Raw genomic sequence first — 18,774 nt, 5'->3', positions numbered from 1 at the left:
TCTATTTTATATTTTAATATAGATGTTTAAATCTTAATGTACGTTTTCTCTTTTTTTTTTTAAATTGTATATTTCCATTTGTTATACTTTCTATTTACGTAATATCTATATTTTAAATTTTAAGATATATTTTTAAATCTTAATGTAATTTTCCATTTTTTAAATTGGGTATTTTCTTATAATATATATTTACTTATTATTTATTTTTCTTTATATTGTGTATTTCTATTTCTTATACTTTCTATTTACTAATAATTTTATAATTTAAGATAGATTTACATTTTAAGATAGATGTTTAAATACTAATGTACTTTTTCCATTTTTTAAATTGTGTATTTCCTTTTCTTATACTTTCTATTTGCGTAATATCTATATTTTATATTTTAAGATAGATGTTTAAATCTTAATATACTTTTTCCATTGTTTTTAAGTTGTGTATTTCTTTTTCTTATACTTTTTATTTACTTAATATCTATATTTTACATTTTAAGATAGATGTTTAATATTTAATGTACTCTTTCCATTTTTTAAAAATTGTGCATGTACTTATTATTGTATATATAATTCGTATATTTATATATTTATAATATTTACTTATTATTTATTTTTATATATATTGAGTATTTCTCTTTCTTATACTTTATATTTAGTTAATATCTATATTTTATATTTTAAGATAGATGTTTAAATCTTAATGTATTTTTACATTTTTAATGTAAAACGACAATGTTTAATAGAAGAACTTGGACAAATAGTCAAATAGTTATATTTATGTTTTTTTTCTTTTTTTATAAAATGGTAATGTTACATTATGGAGATAAGCCACTTTTTTTTAGTGAAAAATGGAAATCTTACATATATTTAATGTAGTTTTTCCATTTTTTTTATGTTGTATGTTTACATATTATTGTTATTCTTAAATATAAAATGGTAATCTTACATATGTTTAATGTAGTATTTCCATTTTTTTATGTTGTATGTTTACATATTATTTATTATTTTCGAAATTATATATAATGTTTTTTTTTGCAAAATAGTAATTTTACATTATGGAGATAAACCGTCTTTTTTTAGTGAAAAATGGTAATCCTACATATGTTTAATGTAGTTTTTCTATTTTTATGTTGTATGTTTACATATTATTTTTTTTTTAAATTAAAAATGTAAAATGGTAATCTTACATATGTTTAATGTAGTATTTCCATTTTTTATGTTGTATGTTTACATATATTTATTATTTTCGAAATTATATATAATGTTTTTTGTTTTTTTATATAAAATGGTAATGTTACATTATGGAGATAAGCCGTCTTTTTTCAAGTGAAAAATGGTAATCTTACATATGTTTAATGTAGTTTTTCTATTTTTTATGCTGTATGTTTACATATTATTTATATTTTGCGAAAATTAGTAATATTAAAGTGTAAAACTATTTTTTATGCCACGTGTCATCTTTTGGGAGAAGTTTTTTTTGGTTATGTGGACGCTCTATGGAACCTCCAAAGGTCCCTTTTATTAGTAGTATTTTTACATTTTTAATGTAAAACGACAATGTTTAATAGAAGAACTTGGACAAATAGTCAAATAGTTATATTTATGTTTTTTTTCTTTTTTTATAAAATGTTAATGTTACATTATGGAGATAAGCCACTTTTTTTTAGTGAAAAATGGAAATCTTACATATATTTAATGTAGTTTTTCCATTTTTTTTATGTTGTATGTTTACATATTATTGTTATTCTTAAATATAAAATGGTAATCTTACATATGTTTAATGTAGTATTTCCATTTTTTTTTATGTTGTATGTTTACATATTATTTATTATTTTCGAAATTATATATAATGTTTTTTTTTGCAAAATAGTAATTTTACATTATGGAGATAAACCGTCTTTTTTTAGTGAAAAATGGTAATCCTACATATGTTTAATGTAGTTTTTCTATTTTTATGTTGTATGTTTACATATTATTTTTTTTTTAAATTAAAAATGTAAAATGGTAATCTTACATATGTTTAATGTAGTATTTCCATTTTTTATGTTGTATGTTTACATATATTTATTATTTTCGAAATTATATATAATGTTTTTTGTTTTTTTATATAAAATGGTAATGTTACATTATGGAGATAAGCCGTCTTTTTTTCAAGTGAAAAATGGTAATCTTACATATGTTTAATGTAGTTTTTCTATTTTTTATGCTGTATGTTTACATATTATTTATATTTTGCGAAAATTAGTAATATTAAAGTGTAAAACTATTTTTTATGCCACGTGTCATCTTTTGGGAGAAGTTTTTTTTGGTTATGTGGACGCTCTATGGAACCTCCAAAGGTCCCTTTTATTAGTAAGGATTTTCTATTTTTTATGCTGTATGTTTACATATTATTTATATTTTGCGAAAATTAGTAATATTAAAGTGTAAAACTATTTTTTATGCCACGTGTCATCTTTTGGGAGAAGTTTTTTTTGGTTATGTGGACGCTCTATGGAACCTCCAAAGGTCCCTTTTATTAGTAAGGATTACGAACAAAATGTAAAGGGGAAAATTCTCAAAGTTTCAGCAAAATTTAATTTTTTAAGTGCTGACCTGGCCAAAGTTTCAGCAAAATTTATTCGAGGCGTGTATCTCTCTTTTTCTATTGTTAGGAGAAATGCTAAACAGAAAATTAAAATTGAACAACAGTATAAAGGACCTACTTTGATGTGATTTGTTTATATCTCCTAAAACCTAATTTTTTAAGCTGTGATGCCACTATTGGAAATTAAGCATTTTAATTGTGGATTGTTACTTGTTAGCAACTTAATAAGTGACCTTCATATTGAGTGGGGTTGTCACGTAAACGACCATCGTCATACGCATTGTGAGCATTATGGGCATCATGAACTTGATTACGCCATCAAATTAATGACATAAATATAAACATTTGTAAACTTATTTTGTCTTTTATGTGTGTGTGTGGGCGTGCGTAAAATTAGTTATAATTTACGGATAAAAATTGACTCGTAAATATAAGTCTCGTATATGTATGATAAATCAAAGTACTGAACCCTTTCTCAAAAAAAAAAAAAACAAATTAAAGTATTGAATAGCACAATAAGGTGTGCATATACAATGGTAAAATAGTCTAAAACTCTGATAGTCAATAATGTTTAGAAAAAAAAACACTAAAAAGCCAAATAATAATATATTAAGAAAGATATTGTATATTATTTAATTGAGAGCCAAGAAGATTACATAATGGTTATCTTTAACTAACTAAATGCACTAACCAAAATTCAAAGAAGGATTCGCAACTTCCCACTTGACCCTTCCTCATTCTCAAGGAACAAAACAAAAAAGGATAAATATCTTAAGTAAATTTCAGTACAATTAGGACCAAGCATAATGTAAGTGGAAATCTAGAGAAAATCCACTTTGTCAATAGAGTAAAGGGTTTTGGAATTTCTGAATTCTATAATCAATGACATCAGCTATTATACATATCTATTTTTATTTTTTTAATATTATATATTGTGCGAATTTTCTGTTTTATTCGGAAATGAGAAATTAGGATATGATGTTATCAAATAGGAAAGAGCAACTAGATAAATAGAAGCCTCTGGGAGACGAATTATAAGTAAACAATTAAATACTGAAAATGTTGGTGAAACGAAATTTAGCTAGGATACCAGATACCATCCAGTTGTGATGTTTCTCTTGTAATACACTAATTTTTATCATTATTTAATTAAAACAAGGTTAGGATGGCTTTCTCCTTGATGTAATTTCAGCCGCATGATATAAAGTTAAGGTTAGTTATTTTGTATAGTAATATATGGGATTAAAAAGTAATACTAATAAATTAGAGGAGTAAACGTAGAGGATAATGGGGAGATCTAGATTAGCTTTAATGGACAAAGAGAGATTTGGTTGGAGATTTGTAGGCGGCTCATGAAGCTCTTGGGATAACATGCACACGTTAATTTTTCGCCGCTTATTAGCTAGAAATGTTGATTTTACAGTATACTAATAGAGTAGCTACTAATTTATCCGTTGAAGATGGTGTCTCTCTTCTTAGCAAAAAAAAAAAAATGGTGTCTCGATTTAAGAATTTCGAACTAGAAAAGAAGTGGCTAACGTTAGGGTACTGAAAAGTCTCCAAGCCAAATGAGTCACGTAGACGAGTAGCGTATTCGTTATTATGTCTAAGGGTTGCTACTTGCTGTAGAGTTTGGTTTAGCATATGATTAATAGATAACAGCTGTTACGTAAATGCTATACAGCAAAGAGATTAACAATATAAAACATGTGGTTTGCATAGAGTGTGCAAATGCTCCTTTACTTTCTAAAAAAGTGTGTTTGAAACTTGTTGTGAAATAACAGCGGTACGGCTTTGAATAAGTTACTTTCTCCCCATTGACCATCTTTCTCGGGCATTTCTAGTTTTATGTCTCCCTTTCTGCTGATTTCTTGATGCTTGGTTTTTATAGTTTTTTTGAGAAAATGTGTAAACGGCGGATACCTTACGTGAATTATTAATTTATTTTGTCGACACAGATGATATTTAATGTGAGAACGTATTTTAAAATGCAGGTACATTAGTAAACGAGGAGAAAAAAAGGAGTTTACATTTCAATATGTACACACGTTCGATCGACACATTAGTACGAGTGTAAAAAATCTTTTATGTATCACATACAAAGTTGATTGATATGAATGATATAAACTGATATACAATCCACTTGTCTGAACCAATCATCAGGGTTTTGGTGTCTTCCTAAAATCTTTGCATGGAACTTTCGAGGACTCGAAATCATCACATGCAACATATAAATAGTATAGGTTTTGATCTTCAGTTTTATGGTGTTAAACCATTATACACACATATTGTGTACGTGTGATCTTGTCTCTACATATTTGTCTCCGATCATTTTTATTTATTTTTTGCATTTTTATCATCAAAACCAGTTTTCTTTTGTTCCAGAAATCATCAAACCAGTTTTTCTTATCATATATTTCCTAGTAATTGTATAGAAAAACTACAACTAACTTAATCAACGGAGCTGGACTAGTGGTGTTTGAGGATAATTATAATACGGTTAATCTGCAGTTTGGTTCACGTTGGTCATCCGAACTGTTTTAAATGGTAAGAATACGTGGTTGATACGGATCTCGTGGGATTAATCGGTTAACCTCAATAGCTGGATCTTTGAAAAAAACTACAATTAACTTTAGCTTTCTTGTGTTTCCTACTCTCCTTGATTTAAAAAATATGTTATACTATTCAAAACTAAATTAGCATGATATATGGAATATGATAAATACGCTTACCCATTTATGGTACTGCAAATTAATGAGGTAGTTAAGAGAAAGCGGTTAAAAACAGTAAAGATATGTGATAATTAAATGTAAGTTTGTTTTTTTCCTCCTTTGGAATGTTCTCTTGTGTATTAATCATATAAATTAATTTTGATTATGATTATAATATAGTTTAGTAGTTTGTATTAGTATAGCCACTTCACACAAAACAACATCCATAAAACTTATTAATACATATATAAACATTTCCTTTATGAAATCTAAAATGTATAAAGTATATTATTCAAACTGAAAATTCATTAATTATACTAATTATTTTTTAATGCACAACCATTCTATACAGCAGCTGTTTCTTACCTTCGTTACGCACGGTTGTTTCTTCACGAAACTCTCTTTACACGACTTAAGATTTGATCATCGAGCTCCCCTTTTAAAACCAAAGTGCCAAGCTTGTACTGGTTTATTATTTATGCATCCCTCGATCACATTAATATCAAAACTCCAATATTTTAAAACTCCAATCCTGATTAGATACGTAAACAAATAATTTTATACTTTTTGTTGAAAGCGTGATTTAAGACCGCTTTGGGTGTCAAATACTATAATATCGTAATCCTTTTTGAGCCGTTAGATCGGTAAAGACAAAGAACACATAAATAGGCAAAAAATATGATTAGTAAAATATAGCCACTATGCCGTATCGATTAAAAGATGAAATTTTGATTTTTCATTACATAAACAATCCATTAACTGTTGCTCAAAAAAAAAGCAGTCCATTAATTTTCTCACGTGGAACCCACTTGGTGTACTTCCACGTCCCCTAAGAGAGCACTGACCCACTCATCTAATGAATACATCTTTATAAACCCTTCATCGTCACACACTTCTCTCTCAATTTATTCCATATTCTTCTAATTTCTTTTTGTTACTCCTCAAATCATTAGATTCTCACAAACAACAACGAACTAGCTCCCAAGCCTAAGCTTTTCTTTCCTTATAATTGTTCTTGGCTTTCTCTCTATAAATAATGCAAATGACTGAGAGAGGCCGAGCCATGTGGCGCACGTGTCTAGCCTCAGCGTTCCGTACAGCTCTAGCTTGCACAATCGTTGGAGCGGCTACACTCTACGGACCTGAATGGATCCTCCGCTACGTGGCATTCCCGGCGTTTTCTTACGTCACGATCATTCTCATCATCACCGATGCTACGCTCGGCGACACGCTACGTGGCTGCTGGCTAGCTCTTTACGCCACATGTCAGAGCGTTGCCCCCGCTATCATTACACTAAAGCTTATTGGACCAGCTCGGCTCACGGCTGGAACTACTGCTCTAGCCGCCGCTCTAGCAGCGTTTGTTGTGGTGCTACCAAATGGTTCGACCCATTTGGTGGCTAAGCGGATCGCACTTGGCCAGATTGTTCTTATTTATGTTATTGGTTATATAAATGGAGCTGAGACTGATCCAGTCATGCACCCTCTTCGAGTTGCAGCTAGCACCGCGCTTGGTGTTATCGCTTGCGTTCTTGCGCTTCTCGTTCCACTTCCTCGTTTAGCTACTAGCGAGGTACCATCTCTCTCAATACATACACGTATAAAATACTCGAACTTTTCTTAGTTATTTACGTATACAAGTGCACATATATATTTATCTTTCTACGTAGTAGTAGAACCATGGTCTTGATTATTGTTTCAAACACTACCCATAGTATATTTGTGTTTACACGTGAAAATATAGAAACAAAAGTAAATGAAGAACCAAGATCTATATGAAAGTTACTTTTACAAAAAAAAAAGGATCTATATGAAAGTTTATATCTTTGCATGGGAAGAAAATCTTGTTTTACGGAACTAGCTTCAAAGTAGCTATATTTCGACTATTCACGATTGTAAGAAAGTTACATAATTAATGTTCTCATATTAGAAAGATAAAAATAATATTTTTGTAGATATGTACCTCTCCGAATTAAATCGATGAAACAAACGAAAAAAGTAATCAACGAGCATAATAGTTAATAAATGGACTTTGGTTATACAGTCACAAAACATGTTGACGTTAGTTTTTGAAGTGTGTTCCCAACTTTATTCCGTACCACATTATTGTTATTATATCCTTCTTATGTCATAAACCACCGCCTAAAATTTTGTCCTAATTCTTCCCAATATTGCGTACAAGCTGTGTCGCATCACAGAGAAATATGATTCCTTGTTTTATTAATTATATAATATAATTCGTGGAATTATAACAAGCTTTTCTCACCGTTAATAGTAATATTCTTTGTGTATAGTACTAAATCCCAATTGGCAATGGTACATAATTCTCTGATGTCACTAAAAGAAATTATAAAAGAGAACAAAAATAATAACTTTATTTACACATATGAGCAGGTGAAACAAAGCTGCAAAGAGATCGGTCAAAATGTAACAACGCGAGTAAAGTTGTACATGAAAGCTTTTTGTGCCGAGGATGCCATGACAGCAATGGCTTCTGTCTCACAGGCTCGAGAGCTGTCTCGTATTTCTTCCAAGCTTTATCAAACCATCAAACGCTACCAAGTAATTAATTAATTCTCATGTTCTTATTTTATCATAAATATTTTTGGTTTAAAATGTAGGCAAAAAAATATCTAATAATGAAATCTTTATATATATGTAGCCAAGCATGAAATGGGAGAGGCTTCCATTTAAGATATGGAGATGGCAAAACGTGAACGATAACAAAGGAGAGAAACTACAAAGCATGGAGATTGCTCTTAGAGGAATGGACATGGTACTAGCAAGCAAGTCTCCTATTCCTGCGAGCTTGCTTGCGGGAGAAGTAAAAGACGATCTCAAGAACGTACAAGAACGTGTGATCCTCTCAATCAAACGAGTAAACAACGTCCCCCAACCGTCAGTAACTCCAGAAACCGATCTACAAAAGCCCGATGAGTGCCTCCAAACACTTCAGCAAGTCCCGGAAACACCTCAAGATTTGCCCTTCTACTTCTTCTTGTTCTGCCTCAGGCTCCTCGAAACCATCTCAACGGCTAAACCGGAGGAGACCAAAGTAAAACCGGAGGAGAACAAAGGCTCAGTCAAAACCAAGAGTAGGTCTTGGTCTTGGTTTAGTGATTGGGACAGCAAGAAGGTTATGCCGGCTACGAAGCTATCGCTTTCGCTAGGTTTAGCGATTTTTCTAGGGTCATTGTATAGTAAACCAAACGGTTATTGGGCTGGTCTACCGGTAGCGATCAGCTTCGCGGCAGCAAGAGAGGCGACTTTTAAAGTGGCCAACGTGAAGGCACAAGGGACAGTGATAGGGACAGTGTATGGAGTGATGGGCTGTTTTGTGTTCCAGAGGTTCTTGACGGTTAGGTTCCTTTCTTTACTTCCGTGGTTTATCTTCTCTAGCTTCTTGAGCAAGAGCCGGATGTACGGACAAGCCGGAGGGATCTCGGCGGCGATCGGAGCCGTTTTGATCCTAGGAAGGAAGAATTTCGGACAGCCAAGGGACTTTGCTATCGACAGAATCATCGAGACTTTTATAGGGTTGGCTTGTTCGATCATGGTGGAGCTTATCTTGCAGCCCACGCGAGCCGCTAACGTCGCGAAACTCGAGCTCTCTCGAAGCTTCCACGCTTTGTACGGATGTGCAAGCTTGTTTGGAGCTAAAGCAAGCAAAGGGGAGATAATGGAGAGCCAAAAGAAGCTGAGAAGCCATCTAAACTTGCTCAAGAAGTTTACCGAAGAAGCACAAGCAGAGCCGAGCTTCTGGTTTACGCCTTTTAACGCTTCTTGCTACGAGAAGCTGTTCAAATCATTGTCTAAATTGGCTGATCTATTGCAATTCAGCGGTTACGCGATAGGGTTTCTTGACGAGCAAGGAAGATGGAAATCACCGCAGTGCAAGGAGATTCTTAGCGACATAGACAATGATCTCAAGAGTCTAACGCAAAGTATAAGTCTTCTAGCAAAATCTTTCGAGGAAATCACTCTTCTCAAATCACTAGACGCACTCGAAAAGGCGCTCACCAAGAACGGCAACACTTCGTGGGACATTGAGTTGGGGAAGACACCAAACCCTAGTTTCTCAAGCCCCGAGAGCGAGCCAGGGAAGATTCTAAATACGTATCTCCAGCATTGCAGAGGAGTCTCGGATGGTATATTCCGTGCTGATGATGAAGAAGGGGAAGAGGTTAAAGTGGACAAAAGTGAGGTGGTGTTGAGTTTGAGTGCATTAGGGTTTTGTGTGGAGAAAATGGGGAAAGAGACAAGAGAGATTGAGGAGATGGTGAAAGAAGTTGTACAATCAGAGAATCCTTCAAGCCACGTAAATTTGCATGAGATCTCTTGCAAAATACGTTCTTTATACAAATAAATGTAATTTCTATTGATAACACAAATGGCGTGTGCGACAAGGAAACGTCGGTGTTTTTATGTTTACCTTGTTTTTCTTTTCTTCTCTTTTCTTGCTAATAAGGTTGTGTGGGGTTAACCGGTTATACCAATAACGATACCAATTGTGTGAAGACTAATTTAAAGTGCATACAAAGGATCAAAAGAAACGACAAGGTTACTCGTCTAGTAGTGAAACTTGGAGCCAGTTTCAGTATTCGTGGGTCTTGCTCTCTTATAAGGCCTTTTCCACATTGATATTACTTACAATAAAAAAAATAAAGTGTGGCTGCTGGGATTCGAGCCCAGGTCTCCACGGCCACAACGTGGAATTCTTACCACTAAACTACAGCCACTTCTGGCTTTTGTTTTGCTTTAATCGAAATAGTTCACTCGTTATCAACACCCAATTGGTTATCAGTTATCACTCTGCAGCTCTACACTTTCAAATCGTCTGAATTCATCTTATATTCTACACCCGTATTGCTTTATTCCAAACCATGTTTACTTCGAATCGAAAGTTTTATGTTTTCTCACAATCTCATGTAAATCTCGATGCTTATATTTTTGTATAAGAAACTATCGATGCTTATAAAGTCGATATCTTAATTCCTTTGAGTTGAAACACTTCGATCAGACAACCATTCTTTGTTCTCAACTAATGCATTCTAATATTCTCGTTTATTAATTAGAAATTAATTGGTAGAGTGGAAGTTTTGATTTATTCTTTAGAATGTAAAGTTTGGAGGTAAAATAGAAGGCAAAATCACATATTTCATTTATACTACTACTCTTCCACAAATAGATGGAGCATGTCAGTGTTTTCAAAAAAAAAGTGGAGCATGTCAGTCTTGAATGCTTTACATTAATTTTCAAATGTCCGTTTTACAATGGTTTTGTTAAAATATTTGCTAGTTTTTCGACTTTCGAGGAAGGAATATGTGCATTCTGAACAACAAATTATAAACGTCAATGTGTTTGATATGTTTGGGAAAGACAAAATTTGCAACAATATGAAGAACGAATTGACTATCATATAACAAATACTGAAATGCATATAATTTATAGGCAATGTCAAATGCGGCAAAAAAGCCTTTGGGAATTTTAATTCACATATGTTGATTGGCATAAATCAATCCTCTTGTTTTCACCAAGAGCAAGACACTATATGTGTTTTATGGGTCACCATAATGTTGTAAAAAATCTCATGTTGTGATCCAAATCAGTTTTGCACATACTTCACCATTTAATTTATGTCAAGAAAGCCGCTTCTGCCCCATTTTCCATCTACCCATCATGTTAGTGAAATATGTATTGCACAGAGAGTAACCAATTGTTCTATTGTCAATAGTAGTTGACTACGATAATTGGGAAACAAAGTTTAAGATTACATAGGAATTAGTTGATCGACTATCTCTTTGGATCTTTTTTTTTCCTCTTAAAAAAATTATAAGCTTTTCATTCTTTTGGAGAACATAAGCTAAGAAAGAACAGAGATGTGCCTTTGAAAGTGTGCTTAGATAAAGACGCCTTTTAATCCAAATGGTTTCCCATCAATTGGGCCATGTGATTTCTTGTGCACATATTTGATCGACTATACTATTTTAATGTTAAATCTATTTCATTAGATCAATGTAATGATGTTAATACATAATTAGGTAATTTCAAACGACCACAACCACTAATCCAAGAAATAACACATGTCTTGGAGGTTACTCTTGTTGTTGGCTGATTTAGCAGCTTCATGAATAGCTTCTCCTCTTATAAGATTTAATCATGGTAAAATGTAAAGAGCTAGTAGTTAATTATCTTATCTCCTAATATGTCTCTTATGTATATGAAGCTGTAATCCGATAACGTCATATGTTTGTTTCGTCTAGTTAAACCCCAGAAGAAGTTGTATGCAGATATAAATTTGAAAATGATGCGAAAGGTAGATTCGTTTAGCACAATACATGCATGGTTCGATTCCTGTGGCGCATTTCTCACGTAAGATTCCGTATATATTAAGTCAAACTCTTTGAGTCTTTGTTTTTCTTATTTTTATCAACACTTGTTTTTTGTATAGAAAAAGAATTTTATTTTTATTTAAACTTGATTCGTAAGCTACGTTTGGTGAACCAAACTCATTTGATTATTCCTCTTACCTTCCGCCCTTCTAAAGCTTCAATTTTCTTTTTTTTTTGTAACTTAAATTTCTGGTAGGGAATTTTCTTCTATTTTCCATGTTGTTTTTCTGGCGTAGTTAACAAATTTTGTGGGACTCATCTTCATGTTTCACATGATTTTATATTTTTATTAAATCTGCTTATAAATATGGATTTTATATTGATCTTGTAGATCAAAAGAGTAATTGGATACTGCTATCGTTTCACCTAGCGGCTAACTGCTAATCATCATCAGGTCTGATTAATCCTCTAATCCTTGTGATTGTGGTGTATGTAAATTCTGTGTAAATGCATGTGCATGTTTTTTAAAATCTGTTTATCTTCTTTTTTTCTTCCTATTTTGCAGAAATGGCGACGAACTCTTCCAATGGAACGACGACGAAATCACCACCGATGCCTTCCCCTCTGCGTAATTCCAAGTTTTTGCAGGTTTATTTAATTACTCTCACATTCGCTTAAATATCTAAACATTTTTTTTACAATTGAGTTTTTGAATGCTTTAAAGTTTTTAGTTTAACGTGTAGGTAGTTTTGAGGTCAAAGTCTTAAAAGTTGAAATTCATTTTGTATAGATCTCTCATCGAAATGGATTTGATATGTTGAATGTTTTTGAACTGCAGTCGAATATGAGGATCTTAGTGACAGGAGGAGCTGGATTTATTGGTTCACATCTGGTTGACAGATTGATGCAAAACGAAAAGAATGAAGTTATTGTTGCAGATAATTACTTCACAGGATCAAAAGACAATCTCAAGAAATGGATTGGTCATCCAAGATTTGAGCTCATTCGTCATGGTAACCTTTTTCTTAACCATCTTAATTACTCAAATAACAATGCATTAACCAATTCCTTATTAATGACTCTTCAGATGTGACCGAACCTCTAATGGTAGAGGTGGATCGAATCTACCATTTAGCATGTCCTGCATCTCCAATTTTCTACAAATACAATCCTGTTAAGGTTTGTTACATTTCGATTGTCAAAGCTTGATTGGTCTTTATGGTAATAAATGGTATTGTTTTGATGGCAGACGATAAAAACAAATGTGATTGGCACACTTAACATGTTGGGACTAGCTAAACGAGTTGGAGCAAGAATCTTGCTTACTTCCACATCTGAAGTGTATGGTGATCCTCTTGTCCATCCACAACCCGAGACCTATTGGGGAAATGTAAACCCGATCGGTAAGTAATTGTAAGGATTAATCGTAATAATCTTTAAGCTATTATTTAACTAAGATTAATGGACATGATGTAGGTGTTAGAAGCTGTTACGATGAAGGAAAACGTGTTGCGGAGACTCTGATGTTTGATTACCATAGGCAACATGGGATTGGTAATTTAATTCTGTCATCTTTTATATCTTTGAAAACTTTGATTAAAAATATGTTAAGCTAATTATTGTTACATGGCTTTTGTAGAAATACGCATAGCGAGGATATTCAACACATATGGTCCTCGTATGAACATTGATGATGGTCGTGTCGTGAGCAACTTCATTGCACAGGCTCTCAGGTGAAATTGAAACTAACATCAATCAATTTCTTGATGTTTTAATATTTTTGTAAGTACAATTTTTTTTTAGATTTAGCTTAAAATGTTATCGGTCATTGCAGGGGAGAAGCTCTGACTGTTCAGAAACCGGGAACACAAACCCGCAGTTTCTGTTATGTTTCAGACATGGTATGCATCTCCGTTCTATATAGCAACTCGTTCTCTTTAACTGGTAACATTACAGAATGAAACTTAACTTTGGTTATGTAGGTGGATGGCCTAATGCGTCTGATGGAAGGAGACCAAACCGGACCAATCAATATAGGCAACCCCGGCGAATTCACGATGGTTGAGCTAGCTGAGACAGTCAAAGAGGTTAGCATTGTCTTTGTTGTTAGTTTTATTTTTGAGTAGATGTGATTATATCGAGAGTTGAGATTGATGCAGCTTATAAAACCGGACGTGGAGATAAAAATGGTGGAGAACACACCAGATGATCCGAGACAGAGGAAACCGGACATAAGCAAAGCTAAAGAAGTTCTTGGTTGGGAACCAAAGGTGAAGCTCCGCGAAGGACTTCCTCTTATGGAAGAAGATTTTCGTCTCAGGCTTGGTGTTTTCAAGAAGTGAAGTTTCAAGCAGCGAAAATATGTTTTTGAGTTCCAATGAAAATGTGTGTTTAATCATTCTTTTTGCAATTTGAGTTTGTCGAGAATAAGTGTCCCAGCGAGGAACATTCTAAAGAGTGATGTTTTGCTACTTTGGGGTTTTATTATGAGGATGTGATCAATGAGATGCTTTGTGATTATTTGACAATATGATTCTGTACACTGTAGTGATCTTCCGAAACTGAAAAATTGCGAACTCATTTTCCTTGTACTTTAACTTAAATGATCATTATCAGAGTTCTTGAAATAATTCAAAAATGTTAAATCCGAAATTTTGTAAGAGTATTTTGGTGTAAAGAGCTTCCAATAAATCAAGAACACACATTTTTCAGAGTCCTCCGAGATCGATGTGATCTCAGGTATGTGTTTTGCAAGAACAGCTCCAAAATAGAAAAAGAAGCTTATAGAGAGGAAAAACGAATAAAATAAAAGATACACGAGAGCTCTAACCTCAACGACCTTGTAACACTATAAGTAGGTTGTATTCCCATGCTCATATTTTTGGGTCAAACACTTAAAAATTTTCCAATCAAATGTCATCAACATATATCTTTCTTGAGGACTGTAAACACATTCCAAGGTTCGTCAACTATTATGTTCACAAGGTTGTGTCTGAACTTGGCGTTCAGAATAACAAAGCTACTTTCATTCCACATGATAAATATATCCATAACCGGCCCGGTTTACTGGTCCAAACTAAATACCCCAAACCAGAAACCCCAACAAACGAAAAGCACAATCCTTTATTTACTCTGGAAGCAATTAACAACCGTCGATTCAATAGCAATCAACGATGCACACTCTTTCTTATACATTCACCCGGATCGCCATCTTAAGCCGTACAATAAAAACACTAATCGAACGGCTACGATTCACTTCCTCAGATATTCGTCTTCCTATATAAAACCCCAATCTCCTTCTTCCAGTCAATTCATCATCTGTATCCAACACTCAATCATCTAAATCTCGAGAAAGTTCTAATGTCAGGAAGAGGCAAAGGAGGCAAGGGGTTGGGCAAAGGAGGAGCGAAGAGGCACAGGAAGGTTCTGAGAGACAACATCCAAGGAATCACCAAGCCTGCGATCAGGCGTCTCGCCCGTAGAGGAGGCGTGAAGAGAATCAGCGGGTTGATCTACGAAGAGACCAGAGGAGTTCTGAAGATCTTTCTCGAGAATGTGATTAGAGACGCGGTGACGTACACTGAACACGCGAGGAGGAAGACGGTTACGGCGATGGATGTTGTTTATGCTTTGAAGAGGCAAGGGCGTACTCTTTATGGATTCGGTGGTTAAAACCGGTTTAAGATTTCGGTTTGGTTTATGGGTGCTACTGAATTAAGTCTTGCTGTCAAGAAATCTAGTAGGTTTTTAGGCTTTTTACTCCTTTGCTGGGTTGTTTCTTTGTTTGTGTAATTTCTCTTTTGAGATTTATAAAAAAATTAATTATTCAGTTCTCAGTTTTACCATTGCATTTTAATTTATTTTACCACAAACATTATCGAATCAAATTGAGGCTTATTATTGGTTCTTCATCAAGATATAATGCTTATTAGGTTGACCAGAATAAAATTGGCTTGATGTTTTATATGAAAATATCATTCAATGTATGATTTCAATTGATATATGTGGTCTTAAACTTTGGTTTGCTAAAACTTTAAAACCCAGAAAACAAACTTTAGTTTGCTTCATTTAAAATCCACACGACTGTCCACAACGATGAATCAGATCAGATACGTGTAGCATTTGGTTACATTCCTGGGAGGATTGCCTCAGACTTCCACCATCTCATTACGAGTAGCTCAATTTTGACGACTATCTAACCCATCCATGTGAAGAATTACTCCGTATCATCATTCTCGATTGAATTATATTTATTAATGTTTGTTTCTAAGCTAAATAATTGTATTTGGAAAATAAATTTATATCTTTTTCACTTTTGTTAAAATTGAACCGGGAAGGCTAAAAAGTTTCAGCTGTTCGGCGCCAAAGCTCGGTTGACGATATTTTAATCGTATGCGACGTAATCGTAGCTAAATAATTGTATTTGAAAAATAAATTCATGTCGTTTTTCAGTTTTGTGAAAATTGAACCGGGAAAGGCTAAAAAATTTCAGATGTTTTGTTTGGCGCCAAACTTCGGTTAACAATACTTTAATCGTATGCCACGCAATCAAACCCGGATATAACTTGCAAACCACCGTCAGATCAGAATAGATCATCAACGGTGTGAAAAGGAAAAAGAAAGGGCCCTACCGGATTCGAACCGGTGACCTATTGATCTGCAGTCAATTGCTCTACCACTGAGCTAAGGACCCTTGTTTTTGTAAAGCTAATATCACCTAAGAGCATGAGCATCAGTGAACCCCCCTTTGGGGTTCACCTTCTTAATTTTTTATTATTAAAGTTTTTCTTTTTTTCATTTTGATTTTTTTTTTTTTAAAAAAAAAAAAAAATTGACCAATCGCGGGCCGCCACGTGTCGTGGGGCCCGCGCTACAGTGATGAACTTTAGGAGAGAGGGTATCATGCAGAAGAGGTGAGAAGAGGTGAGTTCATCACTTTTGCTTTTTTTAATATTTTTTTTTTCTCGTAAAACGTGTGAACCTCCCTCTTGAACCTCTAATGCTCTTGCTCTAATATATTTATAAATACTACGGAATATCTTTAAAATTGTAGATCATGATAACTGAAGAAGCTTAAAAAGTCGTACGATCCATAACGCTTTCGATTCCAAAACATAAAATTTGTACATTGGATATATAGCTAGAGAAAGACTCTGCGTAATAGTTTTATACACTGGATCAATCGAGCATTAAAACAGTCTATGTATCTATACGTCCCCAAAACACGACCGGATCAGAGAAACTGATGCAACGACCATAACTCCAGCGAAAATGGTCGGCACGAAAAGGTCGAAAGGTGATCGCTTCACCATTTCAGACGGCACGCACACTATCTCTCCCGGTAAATCCATCGGAATCCTCACCAACCCATCTCTTCCTCTCCCGCAGAGATTCGAGGAAGATGACAATGTCGACACAAACGCCATCTCCGGAGCCAGAGACGCAAAACCCACCGTCAGCATTAGGAGCACTGTCCACGTTGCAGCTTGTATGAGGATCGGCCAAGGCGCCGAGATTTTCCTAAGAAACGGATCCATGCAGATGCTTAGCACATCAAAATTTCGATTTGGGTTAAGGAGGAAGAACAAGAGGAGCGAAAGAAGGATGCGGTTTATGCGTGTGATGAAGAAGAGTGGGAGAGAGGGCGCTTGCACGTTTAGCGAACTGCTCTTTTAAATTACGATTTTGCCATCATGCTTAGCCAAGTGATTATATTTAAGTTGTGGTAAGTATTTTATTAAAACTGTAGCGAGGGAGTTTTTAATGATTTTATCACCTAACTAACCAACGACAGATAAATGTCCACCGCAAAACTATATGTAGTTCCAATTTGAAGATAGGAGGATGAACGGTTGTGAATTGTTTGACTCATGTAATTTTACTATGATGATGAATTGATGAGAGTAACAAGCCTGTTTTTTTAGTTTTTTTTACAAAGTTTGCGGCTTTGACTAAGGGGCCGTTTGTTTCACCATTTGTCATTTCCATTCAAATGATTCATTTGTATGATCTATTCAAATGATCCATTCAGATTTTTGTGATTGTTTGTTTGTCCATCCACATAGCTCATCTAGATGAATCATCTAAATGGATCTTATGTTTGTTTCTTTATTTTCATTACCATTCAAATAATTATTTAATTTATATATTTACATTAGAATTATTTCAAAATTAACGAGTTTTCTTTTTTGCGGTTTAAGCGGGAAAACAAGATTTTTCGGTTTTAGCGGAAAACAAGATTTTTCGGTTTTGGCGGGAAAACGAGATTTTTCGGTTTTGGCGGGGAAATACAAATTTTCGGTTTTGGCGAGAAAACAGGTTTTTTGCGGTTTTGTCGGGAAACACGTTTTTGGCGAGAAAACACGTTTTTGTGGTTTTGGAGGGAACCACGTTTTTGCGATTTTGGCGAAAAAAACGCATTTTTGCGGTTTTGGCGGGAAAATGCGTTTTTGCAGTTTTGGCGGAAAAACGCGTTTTTGCGGTTTTGGCAGGAAAACATGTTTTTGGCGGGAAAACATGCTTTTGATGTTTTGGCGGGAAAATGCGGTTTTGCGGTTTTGGCGGGAAAACGCAGTTTTAGCGGGAAAGCACATTTTTGCGGTTTTGGCGAGAAAACGCGTTCGGGAAAACACATTTTTGCGATTTTGGCGGAAAACGTGTTTTTGCGATTTTGTCGGAAAAACACGTTTTTGGTGGGAACACATTTTTACGGTTTCGCGGGAAAACAAGATTTTTCGGTTTTGGCGGGAAAATACAAATTTTTGGTTTTGGCGAGAAAACACATTTTTTGGTTTTGGCGGGAAAACATGTTTTTTTGGTTTTGGCGGAAAAGTACGTTTTTGCAATTTTGGCGGGAAAGTACGTTTTTGCAATTTTGGCGGGAAAACACGTTTTGCGACTTTGGCGGTAAAACATGTTTTTTTGTGTTTTGGCGGAAAAATGTATTTTGGGGTGTTGGCGTGAAAACATTTTTTTTTTGTGATTTGTGCATGAAAACATGTTTTTCAATTTTTGCGGGAAAACACGTTTTTGCAATTTTGACGGAAAAATATTTTTGTGCAATTTTAGCGGGAAAATACGTTTTGGGGTTTTGGCGTAAAAAAATAGTTTTTAGCACGGGAAAAAGTGTTTGTCAGTTTTGTCAGTTTTC

The 18,774-nt window shown here is 34.1% G+C and overlaps 3 protein-coding genes and 2 non-coding genes across 5 annotated transcripts; 3 read left to right on the top strand and 2 right to left on the bottom strand.

Annotated features, from left to right (window-relative positions):
• The first annotated feature begins 6,170 nt into the window (after window positions 1–6,170).
• LOC106446918 lies at window positions 6,171–9,738 on the top strand. Its single transcript, XM_013888737.3, has 3 exons — window positions 6,171–6,865; window positions 7,687–7,854; window positions 7,955–9,738. The coding sequence occupies exons 1-3, from the start codon at window positions 6,329–6,331 to the stop codon at window positions 9,656–9,658; spliced, it is 2,409 nt and encodes an 802-aa protein (XP_013744191.2). The 5' UTR covers window positions 6,171–6,328; the 3' UTR covers window positions 9,659–9,738.
• A 221-nt stretch (window positions 9,739–9,959) lies between these two features.
• TRNAH-GUG lies at window positions 9,960–10,031 on the bottom strand. The gene has a single exon. It is a non-coding gene; the product is annotated as a tRNA-His (tRNA).
• Window positions 10,032–11,814: 1,783 nt separating this feature from the next.
• LOC106446919 (UDP-glucuronic acid decarboxylase 6) lies at window positions 11,815–14,152 on the top strand. Its single transcript, XM_048777823.1, has 11 exons — window positions 11,815–11,876; window positions 12,016–12,078; window positions 12,190–12,272; window positions 12,463–12,637; window positions 12,712–12,803; window positions 12,874–13,027; window positions 13,101–13,178; window positions 13,264–13,357; window positions 13,459–13,525; window positions 13,607–13,711; window positions 13,784–14,152. The coding sequence occupies exons 3-11, from the start codon at window positions 12,192–12,194 to the stop codon at window positions 13,964–13,966; spliced, it is 1,029 nt and encodes a 342-aa protein (XP_048633780.1). The 5' UTR covers window positions 11,815–11,876; window positions 12,016–12,078; window positions 12,190–12,191; the 3' UTR covers window positions 13,967–14,152.
• A 768-nt stretch (window positions 14,153–14,920) lies between these two features.
• Window positions 14,921–15,453, top strand: LOC106446920 (histone H4). Its single transcript, XM_013888740.3, has one exon. The coding sequence runs from the start codon at window positions 14,985–14,987 to the stop codon at window positions 15,294–15,296; it is 312 nt and encodes a 103-aa protein (XP_013744194.1). The 5' UTR covers window positions 14,921–14,984; the 3' UTR covers window positions 15,297–15,453.
• Window positions 15,454–16,245: 792 nt separating this feature from the next.
• TRNAC-GCA lies at window positions 16,246–16,317 on the bottom strand. Its single transcript has one exon. It is a non-coding gene; the product is annotated as a tRNA-Cys (tRNA).
• Between the last annotated feature and the right edge of the window lie 2,457 nt (window positions 16,318–18,774).

This window comes from Brassica napus, chromosome A4, assembly GCF_020379485.1.
Source record: "Brassica napus cultivar Da-Ae chromosome A4, Da-Ae, whole genome shotgun sequence".
In the NCBI taxonomy this organism is placed as follows: domain Eukaryota; kingdom Viridiplantae; phylum Streptophyta; class Magnoliopsida; order Brassicales; family Brassicaceae; genus Brassica; species Brassica napus.
This window is presented reverse-complemented; position numbering and strand designations above follow the sequence as displayed.